The sequence below is a fragment of the Phoenix dactylifera genome, chromosome 3 (assembly GCF_051530095.1).
Source record: "Phoenix dactylifera cultivar Ajwa chromosome 3, Ajwa_hap1_PhDact_Kaust_v1.1, whole genome shotgun sequence".
In the NCBI taxonomy this organism is placed as follows: domain Eukaryota; kingdom Viridiplantae; phylum Streptophyta; class Magnoliopsida; order Arecales; family Arecaceae; genus Phoenix; species Phoenix dactylifera.
The window spans coordinates 15,178,687-15,191,702 of NC_143192.1; the positions used below are offsets into that span (position 1 = coordinate 15,178,687).

The window sequence follows — 13,016 nt, forward strand, 5'->3', positions numbered from 1 at the left end:
GGATAGAAAATTCTTTCTTTCCTTTAGGACTTTCTCTTAGGAGGAATGGGGGAGTGCACTTATGGCCCTTTCCCTATTAGCCTAAATCTAACTCTTTGCCTCGTCCAAATTATGTTCCTAGCTACCTAAGCTAGGTAGCAGCTTCAAATGCTAAATCTTAGGAAGGAGAGAAGCTCATAGATGATAGTAGAAGAATTATCATGATTAGGCAATACATTTAGGCCCTAGGTTTTATAAGAAAACTTTTCTTTCTTTCTCTTTTTAATAGATTCTATCAGGTCTATAGATGTTTTAACAATAATTACAATGGCTGAATTTCTTTGAACTAAATGTAAGGTGCGATGCAGGGACCTATGAGTTGTTAGGCTTCCAACTAGAGAGAGAATAGATGTAAATTTTAAAATGGAGGTTCAAGATTGTGATAACACTTCAATGAGAAGATGGCAAGATGGAAATTTTGAGGGAGATGATCCAACTAGAGACCCCACTTTGATGACTCGTGGCTATGAATATAGAATAAAAGTAGAGGAGCGTAGGTATAAACTTGAGTCTTAATTGTATGAAACTTAGAAAACATATGGGTCAAGGCTTTGATCACAAAATTGCTTTGTCCCTTTAATTCTTATCTTCTCATAATAAAAGATGACCTAAGTCAATTTGGCAATGAGCTGGAGACGACAGACATTAAGATAGTTGTGAAGTTGCTGTCATCTATGCGTTGCTAGGTGTGACATATTGAAGTCCTTTTATTTGTTGAGTGTAATGGGATGCACGAATTTCCAATAATTAAGGTAATAAAAAATTGCATCCTATAATTGCAAGTTCAATTTAGGCATTTTGAGCTTATATCATCATATAAATTTGATATATATTTTTTTCGTTATCTCATTTAATCTTTGTAAAATCATCATATGTAAGTTAAGAATAATGAGTCCTAAGAGAAAATAGGTTATACTATAATTATCTAGGTTTAACCTTTTGAGGATGCACTGCAATAACCTCTAATCGTTAAGAAAAAGAAGCATAACAATTGGAGTGAGTCCTAGTTCATTGTTGAGTCGCCAACATGCAATAAACAAGTTGAGGATTTAGTTGTATCACCATTGACTTCCATTGGGTTATTAACTATATCATTTCATAAATATATTGAGTTGCTAGATCTTACCCTTGTGATGATTGAAACTTGTATTACGCTTAGTTTGTTACTTGTAAAGCTCGATATAACTTGTGCAATCAAAAGTATTTAAGGATAGCTTTTAGCCTCTATTTAATATGTTTTAAAAAATGTAGGAATATAAATCTAAAACTATATATTGTATTGTATACCTGGTTAAAGAATTGCATGTCTAGATTTGGGTTTGTTCGGGTCCATGCCAGAAGTTGGGTTCATAAAAATCAAAGCAATACTCCAAAATACTATGTGAGCTAGTGTCCTAATCAAGAAAGGTAGCAGACCTATGCCTAATATGAAAAACTTCTAGATTCTATTCCTGGACCCATGACCATCTATAGGTATCTCCGGATTGGGTCCGGTGTGGGTACAGCTCTGCGCGCCCGCGGCCGGCTCGCTTTTAGTCGAGAACCCGAGTGGGAAAGAGGGAGACAGGGTCGGGATACACGTAATCCGGAACCCAACCCCTGCGACTCAACTTATCCCGCTTCCCTTCTGATCCATTTCGCTATTAACGCCCCAAGATCTCAGAACTCTAAACCCTAGTTGGTCGAGGGAGAGAGCAGGGAGCGAGAGAAGAAAAGGATCTTCGGAGTTGCGGTGATCGGCGCTTGGTGGGGCATTCAGCGGCCAGCGTTCGGTGGTCGAGCGCAGGTAGTCTGTTCGATTCATTTTTTCACGTAATCCCCAAATCTTTTCCCTTTTCTTGTTTGATGCTGCCTCCATGGCAGCTACGGCAGCAGCTGCTGCAGGTAGGGCTGCCGCCGGCATCAGCAGCAGCGGCTGTTCTTGGGGCTGCCGCTGGTGGGGCGGCGTCGCCGGCTGGTTAGGTGCCGAGTGTCGAGGCTGACAACCTGTTGCCAGAGTGCTAAAAAATTTAGAAAATAATTAACTATTATATCTGAAATCTCACCATTTGTGATTGTAATATGGGACTTAAAAGTCGAGGGAATTCGAACATGACTGTCTTTTTCCATTACACGACTTACTTTCTTGTCTATATTGTACTGGTATTTAGTAATTAACAGATGTTTGGTAATTACTTTATACTTGATTCTTAATTTGTGTTGAGATATATGTTCTTTTAATTTTCTTCTATATTCATGGAACTCTGGGCACCTGCCTGGTAGATTTGCCAAGCGTCCCCCTGGTAGCCCGTCTCTAGTCTATTAAAACAATGGCGGGTATGAGGGGCGGCTCTAAGCTATAGTTTGTCAAAACTAGTAGCAATGAATCGTTGTCCTAATGACTTTTGTCTTAATCTGTATGTATATATAATAAATAATTCAATTGTACCACAAAACTTGTCTCGTTGCTTCAAAGCTCGATTGTACTTGACAAATGCCAAATCATTCAACTGACTTTGATCTAACCTATTTCTCTTCTTGTTATTAAGCTGCAAGATTTTGAAAGACAAGTTTTATCAAGAATTTGGCATAAAACTAAGATTTCTTGATGGAATATTTAATTTATGAAGATTCTATTCCTATCTACTTTCAATCACGTAATTATGCACTAGTGACTCACATGTTCAAAACTCAAAAGTACTCCAAGTTCCTTCATATTTGGATGCACTACATGTCAAGCTCAAAACCCTTATCGCAAACTGTTCTTGATTACGAAGAGAAGCTCCATATGAAGCCCACCACCTTACTACAAAAATATGTATTGTTTTCAACTAGTAAGTTGTAATTAATATCCAATCAATTTTTATAAATCCACTAGTAAGTCTAGTATAATATTATTGTTTGTCCTAATGGCTAAAGGTAGTTTTACTTGATGCTTTCATCTTTATTTGCCCAAGGGTCATGTCCATTCCAAAGATATCATCAGCTTGTTTATAAGTCAACTCCTCTGTTGTCAGGTCCCACATCTTGATGGATGGAACCAACCTTGCTATGGATTAATATAAACCTTCTGATCATTCTAAACGTTTGGATTGTTATAATAGAATTATGGGTTCAAGAAATACCCAACTGCATGTACAGGGTGATGTAACTGACAATTGTACCTTCTATCATTGATTTCAAATACTTCCTTACACTTCTCTTCCTTCATTTTGAAGCTCACAGCAATGGCTTCTTTAGCTGTATCCATAGTTCAATAAATATACCCCATGGCCAGCTTTTTTTCACCATCAACCATCCATAGAACATGAACAACTGGCTCGGTTAGTTTGAGGCTATAAACTACCATGTTCCAAAAGTACGGCATTATAACAATTTCAGCCACTCTTTTACCCTTCTGTTCCTTACATAAACATCTTTCTTATGTTGTCTCTTTTGCAATGTATGCTCAAAAGTGTTAGGAAAGTGGTAGCAAATCAAGTGACTACTGGCCTAAGCAATTCCTTTTGCCCTGTAGATCACCTCATCATATTTAATATCACCGGATTTAGATGAAGCTGTTTAGCCTCCATATCCTCTTAATATCAGCCAGTTTCCCTGTCTTCCATAATCAAATCCAAGCAATATGTGGCACATGTTTGTCCAATAAAAATGTGATTGCTTAGTATCTGGCAATCTCCCTTTACAAAAGAAAGAAATTCAATTATAAGATTAACATAAAAGGAATCAAGAAATAGGCTAATAGATACGTTCAAATTTTCATATCTTTAATCAATAATCAAATAGAAAGATATCCAAATTCTTACTAGCCATCGCATAACTTGAATGTGATCACTTGAACAATAGTTGTCCCCAATATGCTCCACCATACCATCAAGAAGTTCAAACAACCTATCACCTACCCTCACATATGAGAAAGGATCTATAGGCTCAACAAACAAATAATCCATAGATGCAATAAACATAGTCCTTCTCAAGCATTTACCAAAAAGTAATAAGTTTTCTCTCCAAGGTACGCCGCCTCAGTACTGGGCTCTGTACCAATGCCACTCTGTCACTATGTATATTGTATGGTATGGTACGAGGCCGGTTCGGCGTACAGAGTGTTAGTACGCCCCCCACACCGTGTACAGGTACCGAACCGGCATGGTACGATATGCTCCGTACCACTCGGTTCGGTATGCCTCGTTCGGTTCCGTACAGTACGACGTACCATGCTTTTTTCTTTTATCACTCCATCTAGTAGACATGATTGGACACCCATTTTTTGCTGACTCCTCCCTATGGTCCATCATCTTAGCTGTGCTATCCCCTGCTCTTTTGAAGGAAGGAATTCTCACTTCATGATAACTTGGTGTTTGTAAACCAGGTCCATATTGTTCTATGGATTTAATCATCACTTTAAAGTTATTTAAGGTCATTGCTTTAAATGCAATCCTTGCACCAAACATTCGTGTTGTCATGTCTTGCACGCTTTATTGATCGACTTGCCTTCTTTTCTTTTGTCCACTACATGTTCTATATCAAAAGTAAGGGGTAAATCCATGGGACACTAAGGCTTTCGCTTTTTATATTCGGATTGGATAGTTCTCCCTGTACTTGAACTCATGGGTCTTTCACATGATGACCGATCTCCATAGCGTCATCTTCCTCATCTTCTTCATCAACGAATTCATTAGCTTATTTATTCCTTAACATGCTCTGGGCATTTCTTATAAGGTTTGGGATTTCTATATCCTTTAACAATCTGTTGCTTTGTTTGATATATCCTTTCCTTTGTAACTTTACCACAAAATTTGCCTATCAAAGTATTTTCTATTTCACACCACCTGTTTCATAGAATAGAGAAGTAGTAGCTGCTACTGCTAAGGGAGAAGAAGAAGAAGATCTTGTTCTAGCAACTTGAAGAGGAAGCCAATTCTAGCAATAGGAAGAAGAAAAGAAAGAAGAAGAATGTTGGGAAGAAGAGGACATAGGGGACACGGTCCCTATTCCAGCAACATGAAGAAGAAGAAGAACTTACTCGGACCAGAAGAGGCCTAGATGCTGCCAGAAGAGGCCTAGCTACTGCTAGAAGTGGCTGGATGTTGCCAAACAAAAGAAGTGGGAAGTGGAGAAGACCGTAACAAACCTAGTCCTAGATCTGATCCACTTTCTTCCCCTTTTTTTCCTAACTAAAGAAACCACTTAGTTGATGGACAATTTTGATTTGTGCTTGCACCTCATTTAAACAAGGCAGCCTTTTTGGCATCTTAGGGCTTCAACGACGTACGGGCCTCTAAGCCTATACACGCACACTTGATTAAATGAGCCTAGACCAAAGCGAGGCATTAGGGGTGTGCCTCACCTGCATTTTGCACTTAAATGCGCCTTTCAAAACACTGGTTTATAACGATAGACTTGGCCATCATCTGACCTAGAAAATATTGGAACTTCGCCAAGAGCTATGAAGAATCAGTTGTAGCCTTGTAGGTCTCAAAGTTATTCTTGCAAAATTCTTGCATGAATCAAAGGTCTTGAAATCCGATTTTCTTGCAAAATTTATGCATTAAAAAGTTTTAGAAAATTTTCAACAAATTAGACTATAGTTTTAGGCTATCTTTTTGACCTGGAAACTATTGAAATTTTGATGAGGGCCATGAGATTATTGTTGCATGGACATGGATACAAGATTCAGATGTAGGGGTGCAAATGGGTCGGGGCGGGTCGGGTCTTGAGTGACCCCGATCCGACCCGGTTTCTTGTTCGGGTTCTAATTTTGGATCCAGACTTGACCCCATTGAAGATCGGGTCGGATCGGTTCCACGACTATAATTTTTGATCTAATGGGTCATTCGGGTCGGGTCGGATTCATGCATAACCCAAACCTGACCTAAAAAATTTGGGTCCAGGTCGGGTTCGGGTCGGGTCCGGACTTGCTGCTTTAATTTATGAATGAATGCAAGGCATGGAGTTAGCAAAGAAGGGTTTTTTTGCTGCTGCTGCTAAAAAAGGAGTGGAAGAAGAAAGAGTTAACGACAGAGCTAAGCCATTATTATTTATTTATTTATTTTTTACTTCGTGGTGAGATCACGGAGGGCCACCCAATTTCACATGAGAAGGGGAGAGGGTTCGTCCGTATCTATAGCCCGTCCCATCATTATTAAGAACAACATGACATTCTGCCACCTGTCATATGACGATCAACTGTTGCCCTCGGGAGCAGCAACAACCACGGCGGCTCCTTCTATTTCCACTGCCCTGCAGCCCAAAAAATTCAAAGAAAAAGCTGGTGAGAACAGGGAAGGCCACCCGATTTCGGATGAAAAGGGGGGAGAGGGGATGCTCGTATCTATAGCCGTTCCGTCATCATTAAGGGCGACATGACACTCCGCCACCATATGGAGTGGGGAGGCGTGATCTAGGGGGCAAGTACTACTGTACCACTCCCCCACCTTCTTTTGCTATTTTTTGTGCATTTTTTAATAAAAAATATTTTTAGCTTAGTTTTTACCGGTAGACTGTGGGCCTGCGGGCCTAAACGGATAATTTGGGTTTGGGTTGGGTCGGATCGGGTCGTTGGGTAAACGATTCAAAATTGATCCAAAAAAAATGGATCCGGTCGGGTCCGGGTCGGGTCGAGATTCAGTAAACCCAGATCTGACCCAAAAAATAGAACGGGTTCAACTTTAGGATCCGACCCGACCCCGTAGGCCCTCCAATTTGGGGTTGGTCGGGTCTAAGTGGGTCGGGTCGGGTCACGGGTCAGCCCGATCCATTTGCAGCCTTATTTAGATATGGACGCGTATCCAAGTGTTTGACTCGGCAAGAAGGAAAGAGGGATATACATGGATGTGTAGGAAAAATTATAATTTTAACTAAATTATATATATATTTGTACTTTTTAATCTTCTATATTTAAATATCAAAATAAATTTTAAGAAGATATTATTTGCTAAGATCTTTCAATAGATATGTTTCTCATTCAAACTTTCCAATTAACTTAAGAATATAAGAAAAATGATATTTTAAAAGGTTATTTGAAAATCTACATCCTTGCACATTTAGTAAAAAGGAAAAAAATCACTTCTAACATGAAAAAAGAGGGCCACAAGTGGCCCACAACCATTGTTGGAAGAGTTCAACTCTTCGGCAATCTTTAAAAGTGGCAATGATTGAACTTTATACGTATCCATTTGTCTAATACATATTCGACTTGGATACGAATCCTACATGGGTTTTTGGAGTCAAATGCAAATGTCTGGGTAGCATAGCATGAAGTATCAGTTTCAAATCTCGAAAATACCTTTTCAACAAGTCCTAGATCACTGAAAACTGATATTTCAGTGTAAACTTAATCCTTTTGGAAGATTGTGGGTCCTATGTGAACTACGATAGACTTTGACCATGTGATCTAACATATCTCCAAACTACAATTCTAACATGAATTTTATTATAACAATTAACAATTACATTAAAATTACTAATCTAATTGGAATAGTTGTGTAATTGAGTTACCTGACCTTATCTATCAAGCATTTTTATGGTCAAAACTACAATTCTGACCTGAATATGTCAAGTAATATGCTAATGTAATTTGATGAACTCTTGTAATTAAATTATGATCAATTGTAGCCTTTGATTATATTTTCCCTTCTACACATGCATTGGCATGCAAACTGATGCTAGTCATGCAAATAGTAAGAATCTGATCCTAATTTGGCTTTAAAGAGATCGATTTGTTTTGACTTTTCAAGAAAGCGAGTCTTGGTTGAAGTTATGGAGTTGGATCTTGGTAGGAAGAGGTTAATGGAAGTTTTGTACAACTAGAATGGTATCAGTGTTCTATATATGGGTATGCATAACATTGTTAATTATTGTCTTTTTTCTCTATTGTGTTTTATTATACGTAGCTTTCACTTTGTTACTCTTCAAGGAGCGGGTTTTCTTCTTCTCATTTTTTGAGCAAAGCATCTTGTCTTTGTTGGTTAATGAATTAATTGGAATAGAGCCTTGCTTAAGTGTCTATGGATTCTTCTCATTTTTTGAGCAAAGCATCTTGTCTTTGTTGGTTAATGAATTAATTGGAATAGAACCTTGCTTAAGTGTCTATGGATTCATGGATTTGTTTTTGTTGATTTGATCAATCACTTGACATATTTTGTTTGTTAGTCCATGCTTTTGTAGACACTAAGCAAGATTTTGATACCAATATTTGCAAATGTAAGTGTGGGGGCTGAGGGGGTTAACTTACAATATCATGGAATCCATCACGAGAAATAAAAACGGGTCATTAATCAGATAAAATACATTGTGAATTTGTAATCAAGGTTTTCCCAATATATACAACCATCAAAAAGAATCTTAGTAGCCGTGATCTTCTAGTTAGGGTTACCCATATGCTTTGGAATCTTTCAGGAAGGTCGAACCCACACTTCCTATACATTTCCTAGTTAAAAGTGCCTCTAAAATATTCGCTTCCCCTACCTCACCACACCCGCTTCGGCACCCATTCCTGATTCTGCCAACTAATAGATGACTCTTAAATCAACCAGGATACTTGCAGAACTCTTCCCGAATAAAACTACATGACTCCTAAGGCACCCCAAAAAACCAACAAAAACTTTCCTAATCTGAAACTGAAGCTTAATCCATTTTTGGAAATATTATGCCTACTTTGAAATTGAACTAGATAAAACTCAGAACACAATACTGGAAGGAATTGGAGTTAGCTTTGCAACAACCCAAATGCCTAAATGAACATGTATAGCTCAAGTTATGCATCTAGAACTTTTAACTCAAAAGACCTCAAAATTAATCCTTGTATGCATCAAAATAATAAATCAGATGGCTAAAAATCTGCAATAAATTGCTTTTGAAATCTGTATGCATGATCAATCAAAAGAAAAAAAAAACTATATGCATCATTGTTCCTCTGTTCCCTTAATATCTCCATTCACCTTCTTGCCTCCCAACTCCTCCTTCCTATTGTCTTTCCCCTGATTGCTGGACTTATCAAAGGGGAGCTAGGGGGTGGTGCAGAAAGAAATATTAATAGTTGGCCATATGGTTCTTTACCTTTTCAACTTAAAATGCTTCATACCCTTATTATGTTTATTATTATATGTTGTTGCAATAGATAAATTTCCAAATCAGTTATATTGTACTTTAATGTATCTGAGGAGAGGCCCACTATTTGTCTTTAAACTTGGAAGACCAGTGTACTCCCTTGATCCTCATATTATACCATATGTTTAGCTTGTTTAATCATTTTTTAAACTTCTATTGCTATCCCATGTAGTTCCAATGGCTTACTTCTTTTCAAATTTGCTGAAGCCACTTTATTTAATGAATCAGATAACTTTAGTCGTTTCTACTTTCATATCACTTGCAAACAAGGGTCCTTGCTAAGTCTATGCTTTGTATCTCTAGCAGTAATGGAATTAAGGTTGATCGTATAATTTGTGATCTTTTTGTATTTATTTTAAAATTGGATGTTTGACATAATTCTGAACTTTACATTTGCAAGTTGGTTGTGAGGTTAATGTTCATAATTCTGGGTGATGGAGAACCTAATGAGATGGTATGAACATTGCAATAATTTTATGCAGGTCAGGATGGGGTTGCATTTGTTCTAGTTTCTAGAAAAATGAAGAGAAGACTTGGGTTAACACAATTGGAAGTTGTGAGGAAGGATTTTCAAAAGATAACAGTCATATGATGCAAAGATAATATGAATGAATGGTTAAATAAGATTCACATAGCCTACCCAATTGGTTGGAAGAATGCTTCTTCTTTGTGTTTCTCATTCTCTATTTGTTTATCCATGATCTCAATGTCTAACAAAATTACAATTGTAACTACAATCATGTATACGTAACATCATGGTTTCAAGAATTGCCATAACAGGAAGATACGATGAGTAACATGCCATTTTGATGCGAAATTGGCATCTGTATGGTTGCTGGGACGTCGACACCATGTGTACCGATACATACTGGCAGTGCTATACTGATTATACTGGTGTATATCTATAGTTTTTCATTTGTTTTGAAGCTTTCAGTTTGGGTACGTACCATCGCTAGGTAGAGGTTTGACATCAGTACCATTCCGATATGGTAGAGGTTTGGCATCAGTATTTAGAACCTTGCGTAACATGATCTAAATCCTGGTTTTCTTCTACCTCATTTTGGCTATCTGGCAGTTATCTTAGCAGAGCTCAACTTGCAAAAAAAATATCCGACATTAAACTCAGTATGTTTCCCCTTACTTGCTGTATATTATATATTGTGATGGGATTGTAATTAAAATGTATAAATATGAGATGTATTGGCATATTACATTTTTTTTATACCAACGAACATAACTATGACTCTGTTGTCTTTTTATTTTATTTAAATGGTATAACCAGTATAACACTTTAACTGGAGGTTGATACCTCTCATTAGAGTTTCAATATATATGGAAGTGTTGCCTGTTGGATGTCTTAATATATAAATGACTGCCACATATGTGAAGCATCAAGGATATTTTACATAAATGCGGTAATATACTAATATGTTACACATTACCTTTGTCCTTTCACAGAGACAATGTCGACACCAGCTTGGCTACCACAGGAGGCACAAGCGAGCACAACACCTAAATCCCAAGGTTTAGAGTCACCTGTCGGAGGACCAGCTACAAGTCCACCAGTTTCAGTTATGGCTTCTACAACGGTAGTTTCTTCAGTCGGAGGACCAGCTACAACTGCAATAACTTCAGTAACATCCCCTCCAACTACAGATTCTGGTCCATCAATGACTGTCACTGTTTCAACAATGACCTCTGTAGGCCAACCACCTCCAAGGGGTGTTGTTGTAAATGCAAACACTCCATCTCAAGATCCTGTTCGAGCAAAATTTGCTACCCCACAAGGCTATGTTATCCCTGCTCCTTCATTTTCTTACAGTGTATTTCCTAGGGTGAACTCTTCATCTGGGAGTGCTCAACAATCTTCATCTGCTCCTGTTAGTGTTCAGTTTCTTGTGCTCCTCATATTTCGAAGTTTCAATTTCTCAGTTTGATATCTTTTTTAATTTATACAAGTCAATTTTAATGCAGGGTTTGAGGTTGACTCCACCAATGCCTGCATCAGCACTTCAACCACCAGTTCCGGGGCAATTTTTAGGAAACAGACCTTCATTTTCATATAATGTGGTTTCAAATGCTAATGCTAACTCGGCAACTGGTCAGCAGTTTCAACTTACTACTGTAATTCTCATGGCCTGTCCATTGGAAGTCATTTGTATCTCTTATTCTCTATGTAATTGGATTTGTAATTCTGGTTTTCATTATTATTGTCTTTTTCAGGCTGCAAATCAAGTTAACTTGCAAGGTGGAAGGTGTGCCCCACCAACTACTGCTGGATCATTGCAACCTCCAGTTCCAGGGCAATCGGTTTGTCCTGGTGCTAATGTTCCTGGAGCTATTACACCAAGTTGTCCAGCACCAATGCGGTTGCCATTGGCGGTTCCAACAGTATGTTTTTGGTCATAATTCTTGCTAGCATGGTGAAAAATTATTTAATGAATTAATCTTACCCTTTTTTTGATGATCACAGGGTACCTCTGATGCTGTTGCGAGAGAAGATGGCACTACCATTACAACATCAGTTGATTCTCAGTCTGCACAATTGTCAGCCACTGTGCCATCAAGTTTCTCCACAGCCTCGGGTATAAATCCTAATGCAAACTCTTCGGGCATTTTGATGCCAAGTACTCCATCTTTTACTGGCCATCCTGGGATGGCAGGGCTTGCTGGAACACCGGGACTCCCTGGAATACCTAATTCTGCAACAGTTTCCTCTACTGTTACAAGTCAACCAGCAGCCACAAATTCTTCTCCTTTGAGGCCCATGGTTCCATTGCCTGTTTCTCTGCCACCAACTTCTACTCCAGTTCCAGTTCAACAAAATATTCAGCAGCAGTTTTATGCACCTTATCCTTCACTACCAGGCACCATTCCACCCCCTCAGGCTCTTTGGTTGCATCCTCCTCAAGCTGGAGGCATGCAGCGAGCCCCATTTCTACCATATTCTGGCGTACTTCCTACTCCTTTTCACTTGCCATTGCATGGCATGCCACCTCCTGCTATTCCTTTGCCCAGTATCCAGCCTCCTGGTGTTTCCACGGTGGCAAATCATGGACCAGCTGCAACCACCGTGGGATCTAGTCAGTCTGGGAGCAATGTTGGCATAGAATCACCTTCTATAGGCATTGGTATGGTTATTTCTCTTGATTAACTGGGTAAACAACCACTAGTTTGAAATTTCTGTCACTGGCCTGTTCAATTTCCTGCAGATCATGAAAAACAAGCTAATGATCCCCACAAGGATGGAGAAAGTACCAAGAATGAAGAGGCAGATGCCTGGACGGCACACAAGACAGAATCAGGTGTCATATACTACTACAATTCTGTAACTGGGGAGTCAACATATGATAAGCCTTCCAGTTTTAAGGGGGAGGTATTTGCACAGAGGACTTGTTATATCAAGTAATATGACTTCATTCTAGTGACAGCATATGATTATTTGGTAATGCTACTTAACTAATCTGCTTTCTTTGGTTTCCTTTGGCAGCCAGAGAACGTTACAGCTCGATCAACTCCAGTTTCATGGTATGCAGTAAACAGCAAGCCTAATTGTTTTTATGTGGTTCAACTTTATGAGGATCATATAAAATCAAATGCTTATCAATAGTCTTGAGCTCAACTATTCTGCAACTTGTATCAATAACAAACTTTTCTGGAGCATAGAATTATCTGTGATTGTTATGTTTTCTTTTTTATCGAAAAAACCTTGTCTTTATTTTTATGGATTTTCTTTTCAATACATGCATAAATATGTTATGCACATCCAATAATGGATAATTTTACCAATTTAAGCATTTCAAAATCTGTAATTGGATTTTGAGGCATGTGAGTGATTTAAATATTTAATATTTGTGCTTAATTTTCTAATTCATGTCAAGTATGTCATG

At 38.3% G+C, this 13,016-nt stretch overlaps 1 protein-coding gene across 3 annotated transcripts in view; it reads left to right on the forward strand.

Annotated features, from left to right (window-relative positions):
- Positions 1-1,535: 1,535 nt before the first annotated feature.
- The window catches only part of PRP40C (pre-mRNA-processing protein 40C), a 34,843-nt gene continuing 23,362 nt past the window's right edge, over positions 1,536-13,016 (forward strand). Inside the window, exons 1-7 of one of the 3 annotated variants that reach the window (XM_088717856.2) lie at positions 1,536-1,825; positions 10,585-11,006; positions 11,101-11,227; positions 11,350-11,517; positions 11,600-12,257; positions 12,339-12,502; positions 12,617-12,654. In XM_088717856.2, the coding sequence (XP_088573982.2) occupies positions 11,192-11,227; positions 11,350-11,517; positions 11,600-12,257; positions 12,339-12,502; positions 12,617-12,654 (1,064 nt within the window). In that variant the 5' untranslated portion in view covers positions 1,536-1,825; positions 10,585-11,006; positions 11,101-11,191. Of the gene's footprint in view, positions 1,826-10,584; positions 11,007-11,100; positions 11,251-11,349; positions 11,518-11,599; positions 12,258-12,338; positions 12,503-12,616; positions 12,655-13,016 lie in introns of all 3 variants that reach the window. The other 2 variants (XM_088717854.2, XM_088717855.2) reach the window with 2 other exon arrangements.